Source organism: Amblyomma mixtum, chromosome 2 (genome assembly GCF_055824585.1).
Source record: "Amblyomma mixtum isolate Tamu chromosome 2, ASM5582458v1, whole genome shotgun sequence".
NCBI classification, from domain to species: Eukaryota; Metazoa; Arthropoda; class Arachnida; order Ixodida; family Ixodidae; genus Amblyomma; species Amblyomma mixtum.
In genome coordinates, this window is record NC_143013.1 from 65,018,036 (window position 1) to 65,036,168 (window position 18,133).

General features: G+C 45.1%; 1 protein-coding gene across 1 annotated transcript; it reads right to left on the reverse strand.

Annotated features, from left to right (window-relative positions):
* Window positions 1–953: 953 nt before the first annotated feature.
* LOC149359590 (acetylcholinesterase-like) lies at window positions 954–5,833 on the reverse strand. Its single transcript, XM_089569082.1, has 3 exons — window positions 4,266–5,833; window positions 2,493–2,642; window positions 954–1,170 (listed from the first exon to the last, which is right to left on the reverse strand). The coding sequence occupies exons 1-3, from the start codon at window positions 5,831–5,833 to the stop codon at window positions 954–956; spliced, it is 1,935 nt and encodes a 644-aa protein (XP_089425208.1).
* Between the last annotated feature and the right edge of the window lie 12,300 nt (window positions 5,834–18,133).

Consider the following 18,133-nt stretch of genomic DNA (forward strand, 5'->3'; position numbering starts at 1 on the left):
AAAGATATACGTGCATAACAGACCTTAGACAAAGCACTACTTGTGTAGGCAAAAATACCCTGCGCCGTGGCGTTCTTTCGCCAAAACCGCCTTTGTGCCATAAAAAAACCTCGTCGTTAAAATAAACCGCTAAATCCGCAAGTGTCCAACCTTTTAAGTTCATTTACAAGAGTCCAAAATAAATAACACGACTGACACGAAAGCCACGAAGAAAGTCGTGTGGATCATAAAACACAATAAAAAATAAAAAAATACGCGCGTAAATCACGCATCATTTATTGAGCAATGTACACCTCGAATATCCCTTCGTTGATTAATTAGTTTCTTGCTTGCAGTCCAATTGGGTTAGAATGTTCTACGTCTGCGATTCAATTTTGATATGCACTATTGATAAATTTGACGTTTAAAAATATTCATCGCAGCTACGTATTACAACCACGTTAGCGATTTAATGCTTCGAAGATGAAGGTGCTAGCCACGCACATCTTTGCTCTACGGTTGCCGTAGTCCTTCTCTCCAGTGTCACGAGAAAATATATACAGTAATAATTGTATTGCTCGCTTGTTTTTACATGTTTTTATTTCTGTCAAAGCCTTCAAACGCTTCAATCATTTCCAACCGCAAATAGGAATAAATAACACCGAAAAAAAGGGTGCTGTCGCGTTATTAATATTTCTTTGTTGATATTTCATCATCAATATCAGTATCTGGTGCCTAAGGCAAGAGCGCTTAGAGCTCTGACACGGAAAGGAGCTGATCGCTCATGAACTCCTACAGCAAAAGCAGTTCAGTTGTGATATGCAACGAAATGTTATCCAACGAAATATGATAACGAAGAAATGTTTTGTGTACGTGTTTGTTACTGGCGTTCTAAAATCCGTATCGTCTGGAAGCGCGAACGAGGAGAGAACTTTGGGATTTAATAGAAAGCGCAGAAAAACATCTTTTATTGGTCATAAAAAACTTAAGCATGAATTGATGTGAACAGACAATACAAATGCAAAACATGCGATGGTTATGTAATGCGCAAGATATAAAGTTGCCGGAGCCATTGACACTTGCTTCACCGGCTCTTGTGGCACTTTTTTGCCGGCAGCCGAGGTCGTCCTGAGTGATGTTTCCTTCGGAGTGCGCTTATTCTGCTCTGACTGGGTGGTAGCCGTTGGCTCACTAGAGGAAATAATCACCATTTCAATTCACCACAGCAAACAAAGAAAAAATGCGGAAGTGTTTTTGCTGAGCATTAGACATAAAATGTGACGCCTTTGTGCTACATCGTATCAAGATAATCCTATAACTGTAACGACAGCCATGTTTGAAGTTACCGTTGTTTTGGTATTTTAACAATGTATGCTCTTTAGCTGATCGGCTGAATTTGTCTCTGCAGGTTACGATATGATTTTTTTGCAAACTGGTACCTGAAATTGCCATTGTAAGTTATTTTGCAGACGTACTCTCTAGTCCTGCGCAGCCGTCATATTACCCCCATTTAAATAATGATTCCTAAATATCTGGTAAAAACAATGACATGAAATTTGATAGCTCTATTTACAATTTCATGCGATGTTTCATCTCTATGAACAGAAGGTTTCCAACCGATTTTGCGTATCGAACCTCACCATTCGAAGCAGCAAGATTTTAAAAGGCAAGAGAAAAAACAGGAACTCCACCCCCGTCGCCCCCCACCCCTCGGCGATCAATTTTCAATGATAATACCAAGCTAAATGTCAAATTTTTGGAAGTAATGCCTCAAAAATGTTTAGCGCAAATAACACCGCCCGGGGTACAGTAAAGCACTCTGTGAGGAATACAACGTTCGACAGAGGCGCTTTCTGATGTAAAACCAAATTTTGTGGGGTTTGTTGGCAGCACAAAAAAATATCTGCACTAAACCTGTCCCTACAAATAGAACTGCAATGCTACTTTCATTTGACGCATTAAAATTGTTATATTTACTCATTGATACTCGAAGTTACTAACAATGCAGCTTCCAATTTTACTGAGGGATACCGCAAGTCGCGTCAGTCATTTTAATCCCCCGTTGATGCCTTGTTTTCTTCTTATTGCACTTGGCCTAACAATATTTTGCATTTTATTATTTTAGAATTGAGTTAAACAAAAACAATTACGTTACAAAGTTACAATGCTCTTGCAATGACCTTTGTGTGCACTGGGCAGCTAGACTTATTATATGTTTTGCGATTTCTGGTTGTGTCATTGTTGTTGTCCGGAACACAGCTCTGCGTATTTGCTTATCCTACTAAATATGTATTTTGCTCGATGTCTTAGCAACTGTTCCTACGATTCGCTTATACTCCTACAAAGTTTGCATATTTGTTTGCTGACTCTTATTTTTAGCTCTGTTTCCGAGCGCATATGTAGTGTTTTTTATTTCATGAGCCTCCGTCTATATAATGCGTGCAAATTCCCACTGGGCATCTGATATAAATAAATGTATCGCGTCCTTATACAGATGTACGAAATCCGCTTACTTTTTCATCAGTACCCTCTTCCAGACCATGCAGAGCTTCTTGTTTGGTCCGAACTGGCGGGTAGTATTGCCGGGTGAGATATTGATGTACTCCGGGTTCGAAGAAGAATACCTTGGCCATGCTTTCTGGGTTTCAGGTACAGTTGGTTTTCTAAAAACAAAAAAAAAGGCAAACTAATTTAACACAAGATGGTCAAGTGTAACATGCTGTTATTCGTTATCTTCCGTTGTTATAGCGTTCACTCACAATTAGGAAAGCTGTAGGTGCTAAGGTGGTGCAGATGTCTTATGACCTTGATGCTGAGCACTGACAGTTCCGATTCAGTTTATTGAGTTTAACCACCGAAAGCGGCTCAGGCTAAGGGGGGCCGTACGTGAGGGCTCCGGATAATTCGACCACCTGGCCATGCACTGACATCCTACAGGACAGCGGCCTCTAATATTACGCCTCCATCGAAATGCGACTGCCGCGGCCGGGATTGGACGAGCGTCTTTTGGAACAGCACCCGTCCACCACAACCACTGAGCCACCACGGCGGCACCCTCAGGCTAATCATGTGGCCCCAAAAGTCGGAATACTTTGTTGGGCGAAGAAGTAGATTTGTTGTTAAGGCGTACACCTTACTTGACCCTTTGAGCGAAAACCCGTCTGTGTTTGTTTGTGTGTGTTGACACTCGATGGTACCCATAAAAGATGGCGTCCGCATGCAACGTGACAGGTGGCAGTTCAATTCAATTCAGTTCAATCTGGATTGCACAAATTACACCGGTGGTAGCAGCTGCCATACCATCTCAGGGCAATGACGCATCGCTTAACCGCTGTACCACTGCGCCGGTAGCGGTATGACGACTCACAGTGGTATGAGGACTATGAGGCGGAGAGCGGGACGCGGTACGCCGGGGACTGCCTCACGAAATTAGAGCGGAGATCATAACGGGATCAGCGGCGTCGCGACGGCGGCTACGTAGATCTATCAGAGGCGGAATTTCTAGCTGCATTCATTACATCACGCCGCAGTGCGCGACGACTGTGTTCAATAAGAGGGCGTGCGAGCTTACGCCTTCTCGCACGTAAGCAGTCGTAAGTGTCTCTGCCGGCTTTTTTTTTAAATAATCACTGTTTGTCTCAAGATCGTCTTCCTAATGCTGTACTGCGCAACCACTCGGTGATAATCTTGGGCCGTTTTCCTAGAGGAGAGCTTCCCTTTCTTCACGGAAGACGAAATGCATATGCGATAGGGTTACCATGAAAGTAGCATTTTAAGCTGCTTAGCGACGAAGCAAAGTTGATCGTGCATTTACGGAAATGTTTCAACATACAGGCTGTAATAAAGAACGGGGTACCTAATGGCCAGTCATCTTACTCACACCATTCTACATACAATGAGAACGAAATGTATGCGAGAAAGCATATATTTGTTTATGTCAAATAGCATCACTCAGCTGTCCTGTGACTCGGACTCAAAGGCAAACAAAATTTAGAGTGACATTGGCTACTATTTTCAGCACAGATGGGGGTAATTGAAGAATGAGACAGCATGCCCAGAAGAAAATCCTTGCGTCGGCCAATCCCGCATTAAAAGCGAAATATAATAGCGCGCCTTAAAAAATGAAGCTCATTACCACATCACCAGAAAAATTCCCAACTTTTACTGAAGCGTTTCAATTCTCACTGCGCGCAGCTACATGTATTCGAAGCCTTTACAAGTCTAACTGTCTTCAGTGAACCCATAGGTGAATGAATAAAACACATGAACTGATTTAACACACTTACCCTGTTTTGACGAATTGCGACATCGACGCAACCATCGCCTTCATGAAGTCCTTCTCCTTCGCAGTGTACTTTAGATTGCCGAATAGGTAGTAATCCTCCCGCCGAATACCGGGGTCAAATCTGCTCCGGTCACCGTAAAAGATCAGAGCACCCAGGGTGAAAGGAAGGTCGTCACCGTGAGCAACTTTGAACCAGTCAGGCCAGAAGCTGAATGACGGCCTGTAATCAAACACGTATCTGTACACGGGAATCTTCTGTTGTGACGCCGCGTCTGCGAAAATTGTGGCCGGACACACGAAAAGACCGTCTCCGAGGATATTGCTGAAGGTCTCAAGGACTTCGTCTTCACTACGTTCGGCTTTCGAGTCCGGAAAATACGCGTTGACGATCGTTTTCGAACCTCGCAGGGGGATTCCCATAGTAGTACTTATGGCTACAGTTATGGTCGACCTGTAGTCGTCCCTAAGCAGGTCTCTGAGCTGTGGCACGAGCTTCATGGCGTTGTAGAGAAATAGGGAGCCTTCGTTGGACGTGGTACCAATCATAATCTCTTCGCCCATGATTCTGTCCTTCCATGTACTCAGAAGAAGCGGGTCCTTCGGAAGGTATTCGTCACCATAAACTGGCCCATGAAAGCTTTTTCGCAGATCGACGCCGCTCAGCTGTCCCAGCAGCCGACTCTTATTCACGCTTCTCAAGCACTCCATGACCACGCCAAGCTTGCGATCTCGAACTCCATCGCACGCCAGATCCGAGCCGAGTGCCATGACGCTCTCGACGGAACGAGCTGACAAGCTAGCTACGACGTTGATCGGGCTGCCGCTTTGAAGAACCATCCTCTTAAATAGTCCAGTGGCTTCCGGCGATATGGCATGGAATCCGGCAGCAATACCTCCTGCGCTGTGTCCGACAATGGTGACTTCTGTGGGGTCTCCACCAAACTTCCCGACATTGCGTTGAACCCACCTGAGCGCTACGTTCTGGTCCCACAGGGCCCAGTTTCCAGGAACTTCAGCGTTTCCGGCTGAGAGAAAACCGAACACATTGAGGCGGTAGTTGAAGTTGATGAAGATGGTGTCTGTAAGAGCTGCAAAGTTGCTACCATCGTGCATGAAGAGGCCCGAGTCGCTCCACTGGAAAGTGCCACCGTGGATGAAGACGACAACTGGAAGTTTAGTGTCGCAGGCGGTGTCTTTGCATTCTGACGCCGGCTTGCGGACATTAAGGTACAGGCAGTCTTCCGAGTTTTTGGTGTAGTAGAAGCTCACTTCGTCCGTTTGATAGTGCACGGTCTGCGGGCAGGGTGTGGGCCTCTTGGTGGCTTTAAGTGTTCCATTCCATGGCTTGACAGGAACCGGCTTGCTGAAGCGGAGAAGTCCTACAGGGGGCTCCGCGTATGGAATGCCCAGATACATGTCGACATCCTTTCCATCAACAGCCTCCCGGATGCCGGAAACAAGGCCAGAGTCGGTTCTAATGAGAGGAGATTCACGAATTGTAGCACTGGCGATGTAGGCTCCCAACAAAGTCCCTAATATTCGTTGGTAAAAAATGCGACACAACACCATGATCGCAGGCCGGCCATCCGCGGTCGCGGCTTGCACTGTGACAAGAGCTCATCGACTGAACAGTTATTTCTGAAGGTCCTATCATTCTTGCCGGCATGGGCCTCCTATGTGGGTCAATGCCACATCTTTAATGCAGAACACCGTCTTCGGTATCGGCAGTATCTATGCTGTCGACGAGGAGAGTGGGTAGATTTTCTTCCGATTACGCAGGCTGTTAGATAACAAAAGGCATCAGCATAATTTGGAGCCGAGACGTTTGCGACATTAAGTTCCAGCGTAATGAAAAAACAAGGTGGCTGAGAGAAACTCACGTACACGCAAGGTTGATTCACAGACTCAATGAAATTGAACCCCAAAAAGAATTTAATCTTTGATATTATTCGGTCTAGGAGTAATTGTTCTAATTTTCTTAATTTTTTTCAGATTGCAAGTGGTATCCGAGGCCAATTTGGAAGTGAAAATAGCAAAAACAAACTAGAATCAGAAATTCTAAGCATATTTTTTCGCTCACCCATGCTTATAGACGCTATTCACGCTGTTCATTTATGAGGCAAAGTGGTTCGTATTTTCGCAATAAAATGGAGACTCCATAAATCTACAATTAAAGTTAAATATTTTATTCCTCAATAATAAGTTATAGCTGCCGTCACCTTCATTTTCTTCTGAACGCAGAGATTAATTATTCTATCTCCATTTTAAAGCGTTGAAGCCACGAGCGGCATTCAAGAAACATCAAACGGGAATGAGTTTCGCGCCGAGCGCGATTATGTGCACAAAAACGGTCCTGTTCATGTAGCTGCCATTACATGTGACGGTCACCAAAATGTCTTTTAACTTCATGATAAGCTAAGACGCAAACTGCTTTCATTTGCCAAGCATACGGAGCACCATAGTATCAAGTGCTAGCAGAACAATGATTCCAGTGAAATCCAGCATAGACACTGACAAAATTGGACGGAATTCACTTTACTAGAAAGCCCGAAACCTGACATGGAGGTCAGATCGTAGCACCAGATTACTTGAAACTTACGGAAGATCTGCGCACGCTATCTGAAAGCGATCTCAGACCTTGTCCCCGTATTCAGGGCGAGCCGACGGCAGCTCGACCTGCAACGAAGGTCAAGCGCAATAGCCAACGTTCTCGATACGCGCAATGCTCCGCGGAACATCGGGTCGCTTTTTGGCAGTCAACAGTAAAAGTAAAATCAGATGGCATACAGACCGGTGGCGAAATTCTGTTTTATCACAGTACTCTTGCACAACATTCTGTATATTTTCATTAGCTACTTTCTTAGGATCGACCTCTTAGACACAGCAACTTTCCTGAATACACGTACTGTTGCGGCTAGAAGAAAGGTATTTTCTTTGATAAAGGATGGGCTTTGTGACAGAAACTTTTTTTTTTAAAATCAGTGCTCTAATGTTGAGATCTGTAACTTAATGCAGTCGTATTTTAACCGTGCAAACAAATAGGGGCGCAGGAAAGAAAGGACAGAACAAGACGCGGCCTTCAACTGAGGTTTGCCGTACAGACACATCAAATATAGATAGCTTAAGCACGTTCCATTCAGACAACGCAAAACTCCTTATGATAGTGTGCCACGTTGGCGTTAGTAGCGCGATCTTTCTTCAAGATATATGAACCCTTTTTCAGACAGCGAAAGCGATGCTGTGCCAACGTACTTATTTCTTTTTTTATGGTATCTTAGATTTCCCTGCTAAGGTGGAAAGGAAACATTTTCAGGACGCGCATAATTTGAAACTGTGGCGTGCGACACCGGCGCCATTGATCGGTGAAATGCTCACCGCCGCCAAAGCTTCTAAGGCCAGGTGTTCTCGTAATCTCGCATTCATGCACATTCGTTTTTTCCTACTCAGCATCTCCCGTAGGAGAGCGGTATTCGCTATAAGACGTTGCTTTTGCAGGTGACAAAACTGTTAGCGTGTTTTCAGCAGCAATCTCTCTTTTTCTTCCCCGTTCACAATGTTGCACGTCACGGCAATTTTTCCGGCCGGAACACGGGCAATGTTCTTAATTGCTGTGAAATCATCGTTCTGCAAGGCTTGATGCTATGACGAACTGGGAAAAAAGAGGGATGTCCGCATAAAACACGCCGACAGGTGTGTACTTTCAAAAGCAATGCAATCGATCGAATCCTTCGCTCCTGCGGGGGATGCTACATTTGACAAATCTGACAGTGCGTAAAAGATATTGCGAGGGCACGGCACAGCAGTAGAAGCATCGGCCGGTGTTGAACTGGTAATTGTCGCCGGTTCTGCGCATTCACTACTTAGTTTAAAAATGCGCGCGTCTTGAAAACATTTCCTTACCAGCCTACCAAAAAAAAAAAAGTTAACAAGCCTGCGGTTTTAAAAAAAATAATTTCATAATGCGCTTGCAAAGCATTCCTAAGTCTTTGAAAACGGTTTTCGTTATCTGCAAGAGAGAACGAGGGCCGCACGCCAGCATGGTAGACTACCCTTGTGAGTATTGCGTTTTGTGATTTGCACCTGCTAACGCTGCTATGTACCATAGGAGCGGTAGGTAGGTAGGTAAAAACTTTATTGATGAACCAAGTAAGGTAAGACATTAAGGGAGGTTTGAATGGCTAGGTTCTTAATCCCGGATGGCGGCCAGCAATCCACGACTTCTGGCTAGAGCATCTTCGGTGAAACCAGCTCTGAGCTAGAGACTGCGATCTCCCAAACCTTCTAGGTCTTTGAGGTTCCAGTAAGATGGTCGTTGGAGTTGAACACGTATGAACATTAGTGTTCGAAGTCTGGTCTCGGAACCCCACAAAGAGAGCATTCGGGTTTGAACTGACCCGGGTGTATTAGTGCCAGATAGGCCGGTGAAGAAGCAGAATTGGCCAGGACTGCGAGGACGCGTCGCCATTGGCTCAAATACATCGCTACGTCACCAGCGTCATCTAGTGACCCGAGAACGACTCGTTCATTTCAAGGATCAGCCTATACGATGAGTTGACAAGCTGACGAGCTTCCCTATGCCACCACTATAATAAAGCGCCGACCAGCAGCACTGATTTTCGCATTTTACAAGCAGCTACTGCAGCTTTGCTTCACCTGTAAAACCGAAGGATTACAACATGGCTCGGGGGACAATCTTAGACGACCCCCCTTCTATACTCAGGGACAGCTTTGTGTGGCTACGCAGGGGAAGCTACGAGCGCATGCCGCTAGCTAAACTCATGTCTCTCTCTCTCGTGAGCGCGTAATACAAGTGCACTTGAGGAAGCCTCGCGCCTCGCCCTCATAGCTTCCACCACATAGTCACAGAAAGCTGTTCCCGAGTATTGCAGGAATGGACACGGCAAAAATACAAAAAAATACCACAGCCGGCGGTGTTTTTTTTTTTCTCGCTAGCTCGTCCTGGTCACTTCTAGCTGTCTCCGATAGTTCATCTCACGTGTGAAAACCTCAGTTGACATCCGCGCCTTGTCCTGCCCCTTCTTTCCGGCGTGCCTGCCTGTTTCATCAGTTACTATATTACTTCCTATATGTTACCGACTAGCCCGCCTGCCTTTGTTAATTCACTCAGACAAGACCCTTCAGAAAGTGCAAAATTTTTAATATTAAGTGCCTCTTAGGCTTCTTTACTTTCGTGTACATGAGTTCCACAACAAGGCGTAGGGGAAGCGTTAATAACACGCAAATGTGAGTCATCTGCATTTGAATCAATGATCGCTGAGAGCATTAACGCGGAACGAAGTGAATCAATTACGAAGTAACGAATTAAGAATAGCGGAGTCGTACGCTTTCAGTAATTAAATTCGCAGCACGCTTTAATAAAGGTGATATTGTAACTATGATGTTCAAATAGAATGAAACTGGTCGACACATCTGGACATAATTTTCATGGCCTTCTCTGTCAAATTTTAATGTCGGTTGGCTGACATTTGGAAGCACAGTGAGGCCTATTTTTTATTTGCTGAGTTAACTCAAATAACACTTATTTTTGTACGACTTGAAATCCCTGAGTGCGTTTAGTGCTAACGTGTTACCTCGAAGAATTGCAGCGTAACACAGCAAAAAATGAGAGCAGAGACAAGCTGACATGCATGAGTGGCTCTAACACGCAAGGTTCCTTGGCTAACTTGTTCTCATAAATGATTAGTAAAGAAAGTTGCGCGCGAAGGCAAAGGGCCACAAAATTTGTCGTCGTGAGAAATGTATGCGGGAGTGGCTCTGGCGCGAGTCCTTCAATTTTTCTAACCCGCTAAATCCGTATTTTGTTCTCATCCAGAACACTTGACCTCATCGGCTGGCCAATGAGAATGCGCATCAATTGGGCACCGGCTGTGAGACTCATGTGAGCCGAGGAATGCACGTTTCCAAAAGCATGCCATCCATGAAAGCATGATACAGGAGCGGCTGAGAGTAGGTGCACCCCGAGGAGATGTAGCCGTCGCTAGCCCTTCGTTGCCTGCAGAGACGGCAAAATCTGGAACTTAGTTGGGATGATCATAATCTTCGCTACCCAATTCTACGATCAAAGCGTCGTCACAGGCGTTGGCGTCGTCGGGGGCCAACAAACCTGAAGTGCACACACCTGTCAGGTTCAAGGCTTTTTGCATGAGCAGCCTTTTTTTTTTTAACTTGTAAAGAGATAATCACCGTAAAGCTATTTCAAAACTCCCACAAGCAAGTAGCTTAGCACCACCGCCTTTACATTTTGTACAGCCGAGAAAATTGACACAATCTGGTTATGGGTTCACAATCATCTTCGTAAATTTTCTACAACACGATTCGATCCGGTCATCGGGTTAGAGCCCGTTTATTAAGGCCAAATAACTTGAAACAAAAAGTTTTGTAGAAAAAGAAAACCGGTTTGAAATAAGAGCTGCCGAGTTGGAAAGCCTAGTGTAGCTGGAAAGTACATTCTCTTAGTTTCATGCGAACCTTTTTTAATGTCATACTAGAGAGAATCCTCTTAAAAACATGAATTCACTTAATATATTTGCAAATTACCGGTGGCGATACTAAAAGCGCAGAACAGCTTGCTCTCATAGGAATGCATGTAAAAAGAACAGTGATCTCAGGGGCCGACCAAAAGCACGCACTCTCAGGCGTGGCGACGGCAGCAGCCAGTGATGTTGCAGGCCCTCGTTCATTGGTCAGTTTGGGAGCCAATCACGTCGTCACACGACTTGCAGTGCTTCTCGCGAGTCAGGATAGGGTCCGTCGCCTTACGGCTTCTGCAAAACGAGCTGAGCTACTTTGCTATTTTTCTTGCAAGTTCTTCGAAATAACAATGCTATAGCCACTTGCTCGGAAACGAACAATGCATAACACTGCAGTCGCACTGTGACAGTGCCCTTTCCACGTGCACATGCATTCGAATGACTTCAGCCAGAGCGCTCTTTTGTCCAGGAAAGATTTATCATGCTGGCCAAAAGCGCGTACCAAACGCCTTGAAGTTTTCCAGTAATCTTTCAGTGCATTGTGTGGCTTTGCTCTCTTTTGTTCTGACCGCACCATACGACTCGCAGGAGCAAATCTTTCGCTATTGTCCGGTTAAGACACCTCTCGGAATATTCCTACGTGTGGGTTGTCTCAGCATGAAGCACGCAAGTTTTTGTTCTCGGGCAAAAATGTTCACTTTGAAACCCGCGTAGGTCATAGCCTTGAACCTGTTTGTCGAAGCAGCAGCGACAATTTCTAAGAAGTGTGTCCTTGTGCAGACCTTGGATTGCTCTACTTAAATGGTGTGGCGCCTAGCAACACATTCTGCGGTTAGTTGAACAGCTGACATTCCCCGTAAACACGTTGTCATCCTGTTGCCTGTGAGAAAAACAAGTTTTCTTCGTTCCCGGGCATAAAGGCCGCCGCTTTTCTTGGTTAGATATTTTCATAAAACAGTCCAACCGCAGGTTTCGGTCAGGTGCGCGTATAACGAATGATGGCGCTCACATTGTGAACATTGAAGGTACTCAAAATGCTAGATTTCAGTATTTGGCAAAAAGAATTACGAAAGGAGCCTTTTACTCGAGCTAGCTGCGCGCGTAAATATTAATTTTAGCACTCCTACCGAGCCATGTTCTGCGCCTTTGCTATTACAGTTGTGCGTTCGTAAAGCGTAAAGTGCGGCTAAGCAGGTTGCGACATCATATTAAAATTGTTGGACAGATCTGAGTTCTGGTGGTTAAAAAATACTGTATGGGTGACAAGAGGCGTCCCACGTATTCGGTGACTTATATTTTATATATAGCTTTCCATGCCTATAAGCAGCTGAAGAAGTAGATGTAAGTGGGCCGTTGCAGAGACTGCGCTTAACCTCCATTACAAAGCAAACTAACGTAGAATGCTGTTAAAACAAGTACCACAAGTCCTTGAAATTCAGTTCTATATGTCTCTCTTTCTGGTAGGTTTCGCCAATGTCATCGTTCTTTCTCCAGATGTACCATATAACAGAAGAGTAGGCAGGAGATTGCAGATCATGGATATGAAAATGATTATGGTCATTCTTCACACTAATTGCAGTTTTCTCATTTGCTGGATAAAATAGCAAATTTTAAATTTAGGGCTTTCACGCCTTGGAGAGACACGCTGGCTTCGAGGGACTCCGTTGCAGAGGCCTCTGGAATAATTTAGACCACCTGGGCTTCTTTAAGGGACCAGGAGGACAAATAGGAGTTCACCTTCATCGATAGGCTACCACGACAAAATCGCAAACATCTCACTCGCGCCGAGAGCGGAGCTGTTATAAGCTAGAAAAGTTGAAGAGACTAATTGCAGATGTCATCATCACCAGCCGATTTTGCAAGTAAAATTGCTGCGCCGACATCGAGACTGCAACTACACAGAGACTGAGACTACGCTACATCGCCAATGACATGAAAAAATGAAAAAAATATTGAAGACACACCTTAGCTCCACCTTAACGGTAAGACCAGAAAGCGTTAATAGGTCCCTTCAGCCTGGCTTCCTCTTTGCGTATCATTTCGGAGACAATGTCATTCTCGACTTGACATTCATGCTTTGAAGATACTCCTGACACTACTCCTGGCGTAGTGGTGCACCGATTAAGCGATGCGCCACTGCCCCGGCACGTTAATGTTTCAGGCACGACACAGCCTCTGAGGGGGTTTGTGAGACCAAGGTTGCTCTCCTCGAGCAACTGCTCGCGACCAGTCATTATTTTAACTAGCACCTGCCCGGTTGGCAGGGCTTGATAACTTCACAAGTTAACGCGACCTAGTTGCATTTGAGCCATTTGCTTTTTCGTGCACAATGCCGGGTTTCCTGCTGAACCTTAACGCTGTCACGTTAACAGGTGGCAACCCGAGCGTTTCGGTAAGGACGTCGCGAGTTTAAATCGACGGGTGCGATAGATTTTTACGCAGCAGCGTAAAGGCCCCGTTCTGCAGGAAAGCTAGCGTAAGCGTTGCCTTAGTTGTGGTTAGCAAAAATCAGGGTTGGTCGAAAAGGTGGCTGCTGGAATAGGCCCAGCAACAACAGCAATGCATGCGATCTTCAGCGGTCGGAGCAACCAGTAGCAACGTGTCAAGTGTACGGGCACCAGGCCTCCTTTCTACTCACCCTTATATAAACACGGAGCAGACAACTTCTCGCGTTACAAGCCTCGTCTCATGTTGAAACGCAGCAGACCCATCACTGGAGCCCCTGACCCCTGGGTTGCGAGTCAGACACGCCACTGCTAGGCCACGCAGGCACGTTAGTACAGCTTAGTTAAAACGGGGCTGTATACCAGGTGTTTCAGTGATGGTAATCACTAATTTTTTAAAAGTAGGGTTTTTCGAGGTAAATAAGATTTTTCCTGCGTTGTAGTACCAGCGTTCGCAGCCGTCAAAAATGAGGCGAATATGTGAACTAGTAAAGTGAATAACTAAATTCTAATAGTTAGATTTTTAACTATTACTGATAGGTACCTGTTGTAATTAGAGATTTGTAGTCGGCCGTTAGTATTAGCCATATCAGTTTTTAGAATTTTGAAATCGCGATTATCCTCGCCGCTATGGCGCCACAAAATTTGTCTGCATCGTGCCAAAATACATGCGCTCTCGAAAAGCGTGCACGCAAAACAATATCTCCAGTGCACGTAACTAGTCGAAATAGTGAAATGTTGTCGTGCCACAGCCCCGAGGGTAATGGCGTTTTCTAAATTCTAAAAACTGACATGGTTATTACTAGAGGCCGGATTTTTAGGCACTAAAAAGCACGTTTTAGGCGCCACAAATAGGCGGCTAAAATTGCATTTTAGGCACCTAACGGAGAAAAATAGGCACTGTAAACTTTATCAAAATGCACACAGTTGCGAACTTCATCACGCAATATCTGCCGCAAAATAAAACAAAAACACAGCAGGAATGATTTGGGACCTTAAGCATGGTATGCTTAAGAAGCCGTTTTTTTTTTTAAGGCTGTCGCGCAACTTTTCGTACAATACACATGCTTCAGCAGAGCAAAAGAGACGGTTACCAACCCTTTTAAAACACTTTGGTATACCTCGAAGCAAACAATTCGCTTGTCGCGTACAAAAGTAGAAACAATGAACTTAACAGGAGGTCCTGTATTTAGAAATCGACAGAAGAGCGAAGAAACCATTTCGATTTAAGGACCGAGGGAATATGGCGCGGGAGCGATGCCGGAAGAGTGACCTTCATGCAAGCATTAAATGAACATTCAGTCATTTACTCTATGGTTTGAGTGTACGAATGCGTTTTCGTACGCACGCACGACTGCCAGCTGTCTAGTGTGGCCTGCTCCAAGATTACCCCCAAATGCCATTTGATGAAGATGGCATGCGGCTGGGGCACAAGGAACGAAAATAAGTCAGGTTGCCCAGGTGGAAATTTTAATCAGTTAAACTGTTTCCAGCAGGTTTATGGAACATTTTGCAGTTGGTTTCAATTGGAACCAAATGGGAATTATTTGGACGAACCTATAACTAACTCTGTATACTTTCCGAAATGTGGTGCCATCTGTTCAACTACCACTTTAACAGCCAAAGCCATCAACAAGCTACCACGATAAAATGGCAGAAAATAGGAAAAAGGTTGCTTCGATATTTTCGGCTGACGTGGTTGGTATTGTGTACACAGCCGGCGTAGGTGCAGTGCAACGTTAATGGAACTAAACTGCCAACTGACGAGGTCATCTAATGTTGCCACGTGTGTGTTCTACTCAAAACCGAAAAGGATTTGAAAGCAAACAGAATCTGAAAGCAAAACCACGGCGTATTTTAGGCCCCTTTTTTGTAAAATAGGGCATTTTTAGGCACCGACGTCGGAAATGGGCATTCATAGGCACTGCCACCCAAAATAGGCATTTATAGGCACTATAAAAAGAGTATTAAACATATTGTCAACACCTAATTCGTGCTCATACGTAAAAATGGTGCGCCTACGAAGCGTTGAAAAAAATAGGCATCTGCCTAAAATCCGGCCTCTAGTTATTACTAACGGACGCATACAAATCTGTAATTGCAATCAGGTGCATATCGGTAATAGTTAAACCGTCAACAACTAGAATTTAGTTAACCACTTTAGTAGACAGCGTGATTCGCCTGTGTATTTGTTTTTTTTTCTGACGTCCGCCAACACTGGGATTACTAGGTCACAAAAGGCTATTCTTTAGATCAAAGACCCATTTTTAAAAATTACTGATCACTTTCTCTGTAACACCTGGTATGTATGTCGTGCAGTATTACACAATGATTGTAACTGTAAACAGGCAACTGCGTCTCAGTCTTCGTAAGCCAGAGGAACCGCTGTCCCGTCATAACCTTAAAGGCGGAGCTTAGGTGTCCCCCCCCCCCCCAACTTCTGAATCGAATTTTCCGGGCTATAAATATGTCTTTTGCTGCGGGCTACACGTAATCATCCAGCCAGGCAGAGTGAGACAATGAATTTTTACGCACGAAATTAATTGTGGAAAGTGGCCCTCGTGTCATATTAGCTTTTTTCCCCATCTCTCAGCGCGCATGCCTTTTTTGTATTTGAACGTGTAGCTTTAAGAGTGCCGTTCGGAAGAAACCCGGCCTCGTCGGCTACGTTGTGAGCGAAAACGCTGGTGGGACACCTGTCACTCGGGTCACGTGACCATGTGACGTCATCACAACCTGCCCACTTTGGCAGGTGGCAACCTGTTCACGAGATCGTTAGCAAACTGCCCACTATGGCAGGTGGCAGCTAAGTAAATGATTGGTCGGGAGAGGTTGCTTGGAAAGGGCAACCTGCGTCACACAAGCCCCACCTGTGCCAGTGTTTGAAACAGCTACCTGCGGGGCAGTGGCGCATCGCTCCTCCGCGGAATCACTGCGCCAGATGTGGTAGAATAACTTCCGCGACCTATAATTGTAACGGACAGAATAAGCAATACGGCATACATGGGAATGTAGGCAGGGCCTAAACGAAGTTATACTCAAAGATGACCACAGGCCGCTGGAGGGACCCATTAACGTTATCGCCTCACACCTATAAGGCGAAATTTAAATGTCCGCTCAATGTTTTCCTTCATCGAAATGCGGCCTCCGCGGCAGTGGACCGACTTTGGGCTTAAAGACGGACGCCAAATCCAGCAAGTAACCACGGGGGGGGGGGGATTTCCTGTGTATAAAGAAAAATTGTAGGTGGACCGTCTTTGCCAAAGGTAACGAGGCAGCGTGGTTTGCTTCTCACTTGCATAGCAGAGCTCTTATGACTTTCCTAAAGATCAGAAGGAAATGACAGGTGAGCACAAGGGTTCCCCTTACTTTACAGGGATTTAGAGAGTGAAAATTGCATAAGTACTCCAGTATACGAGTGAGAGATGAACCATGTAGCCTGGTTGCTTTTGGTGAAGGCAGTACACTAGAAACGCCGTTTACAACTTCAGAAATGCATGATTATCAGATGTCCTAAGTAGCATCTCTATTGAGTCGACCCCTTCTAATTATTTTTTCTTGTGCCCATTCCTAATTTATCTAGCGTCTGTCGACAGCAGGGATAACCTACCCTACTGCACACGCGGCTAGTAGTACGATGCAGAGTAGGCACGGATATGTGCTTTGTCTTTGAAACTGTGATTTGCAGCACTGCCGCGATCATATGCCATCTTTCGGGCTATACAAAACACGGAGTTCTAGCATTCCGCATACACTCCACAGATGGCAGCACTAAGCCTGCGTTGCGCGCTTAACCTTTCACGGGCTCTGTCGGCAGATATCCCATCTTAACGCCGATAGACAGCTGCTCAGTAACGCCTATGAAAATGACTAACACTTATCAAAAGAAAAGAAATCAGGGCACCTCTTTCTCTCTTCCTTCCTTCTCTCCCACCTTCCTCCCCTCCCTTACGGCGCGGTTCAGGTGTCCACCGAGATATATGAGACAGATACTGCGCCATTTGCTTCCCTCAAAAAAAAAAAAAAACGTTCACCAACCAATTTACCACGGAACCCTCTTTGAGCCTTCTTGGGCCGCTATAATGTCGCTTGATGAATGGTCTACTGTGCTGCTGAGAAATCAAAACGAACAGATTGGCTAGCTGAAATCAGGAGGGTTTAACTACCGACCCTGAAACTGTGAGATACAGGCCAGGAATGCTATTCTGCAATCGAAGTTGAATTCGGAGTACTTCAGGCAACGGGGAAGCTGGCCTAGTTCAATACACTGGCCTAGTCCGTATATATACAACGCGTCCCATCATGACCAGGAGGAAAAAATTAACAACAGCCACTGACGTTACTGTGCAAGATTTCTCAAACTGGAAACCAGATATTTTCCGGAATTTACAAATTTCTGAAGCTATTGTTCGTGGTGTGAAAGTAAAACGCGGCGGTGGCTGCTCCCCTTCGTTGGCGTCATGTTGTTTTCGCAACTCGCTGCAGCTGTGTTTTAAGCGAGGCGATGCCGTTCCTGAGCTACACGTCCTTTGTGAAAGGCATGACTCAAGAATACCACTCTTTCTTCATCGTCTTCATGCGGCGGTGAGGCTGACTCAGTAGACGATTGCCTAGACGATGTGTTATTGAAAAAACGGGAAACCTAAACTGAACAGTCACCCTAACAATATCCCTGTGGACAGCTACATCTCAGTTTTATAATTTTCGAAACATGGAAACAAAAAGCACCAAGCCATTGAAACCTCCTATGCAAATAAAAAAACAATCGCTACCGCAACCATGTTACTGAAGTGCTACTGCCGATCCCCAGAAATCAAGTAATGCTTTTAAGCTGCCCCATGTAACATAATGCCATAATTATCCTCTTATCAAATGTTGATATGACCATTTTTGTATATAACTTCTTATTTTTCATGACACTTTTTAAACATCGT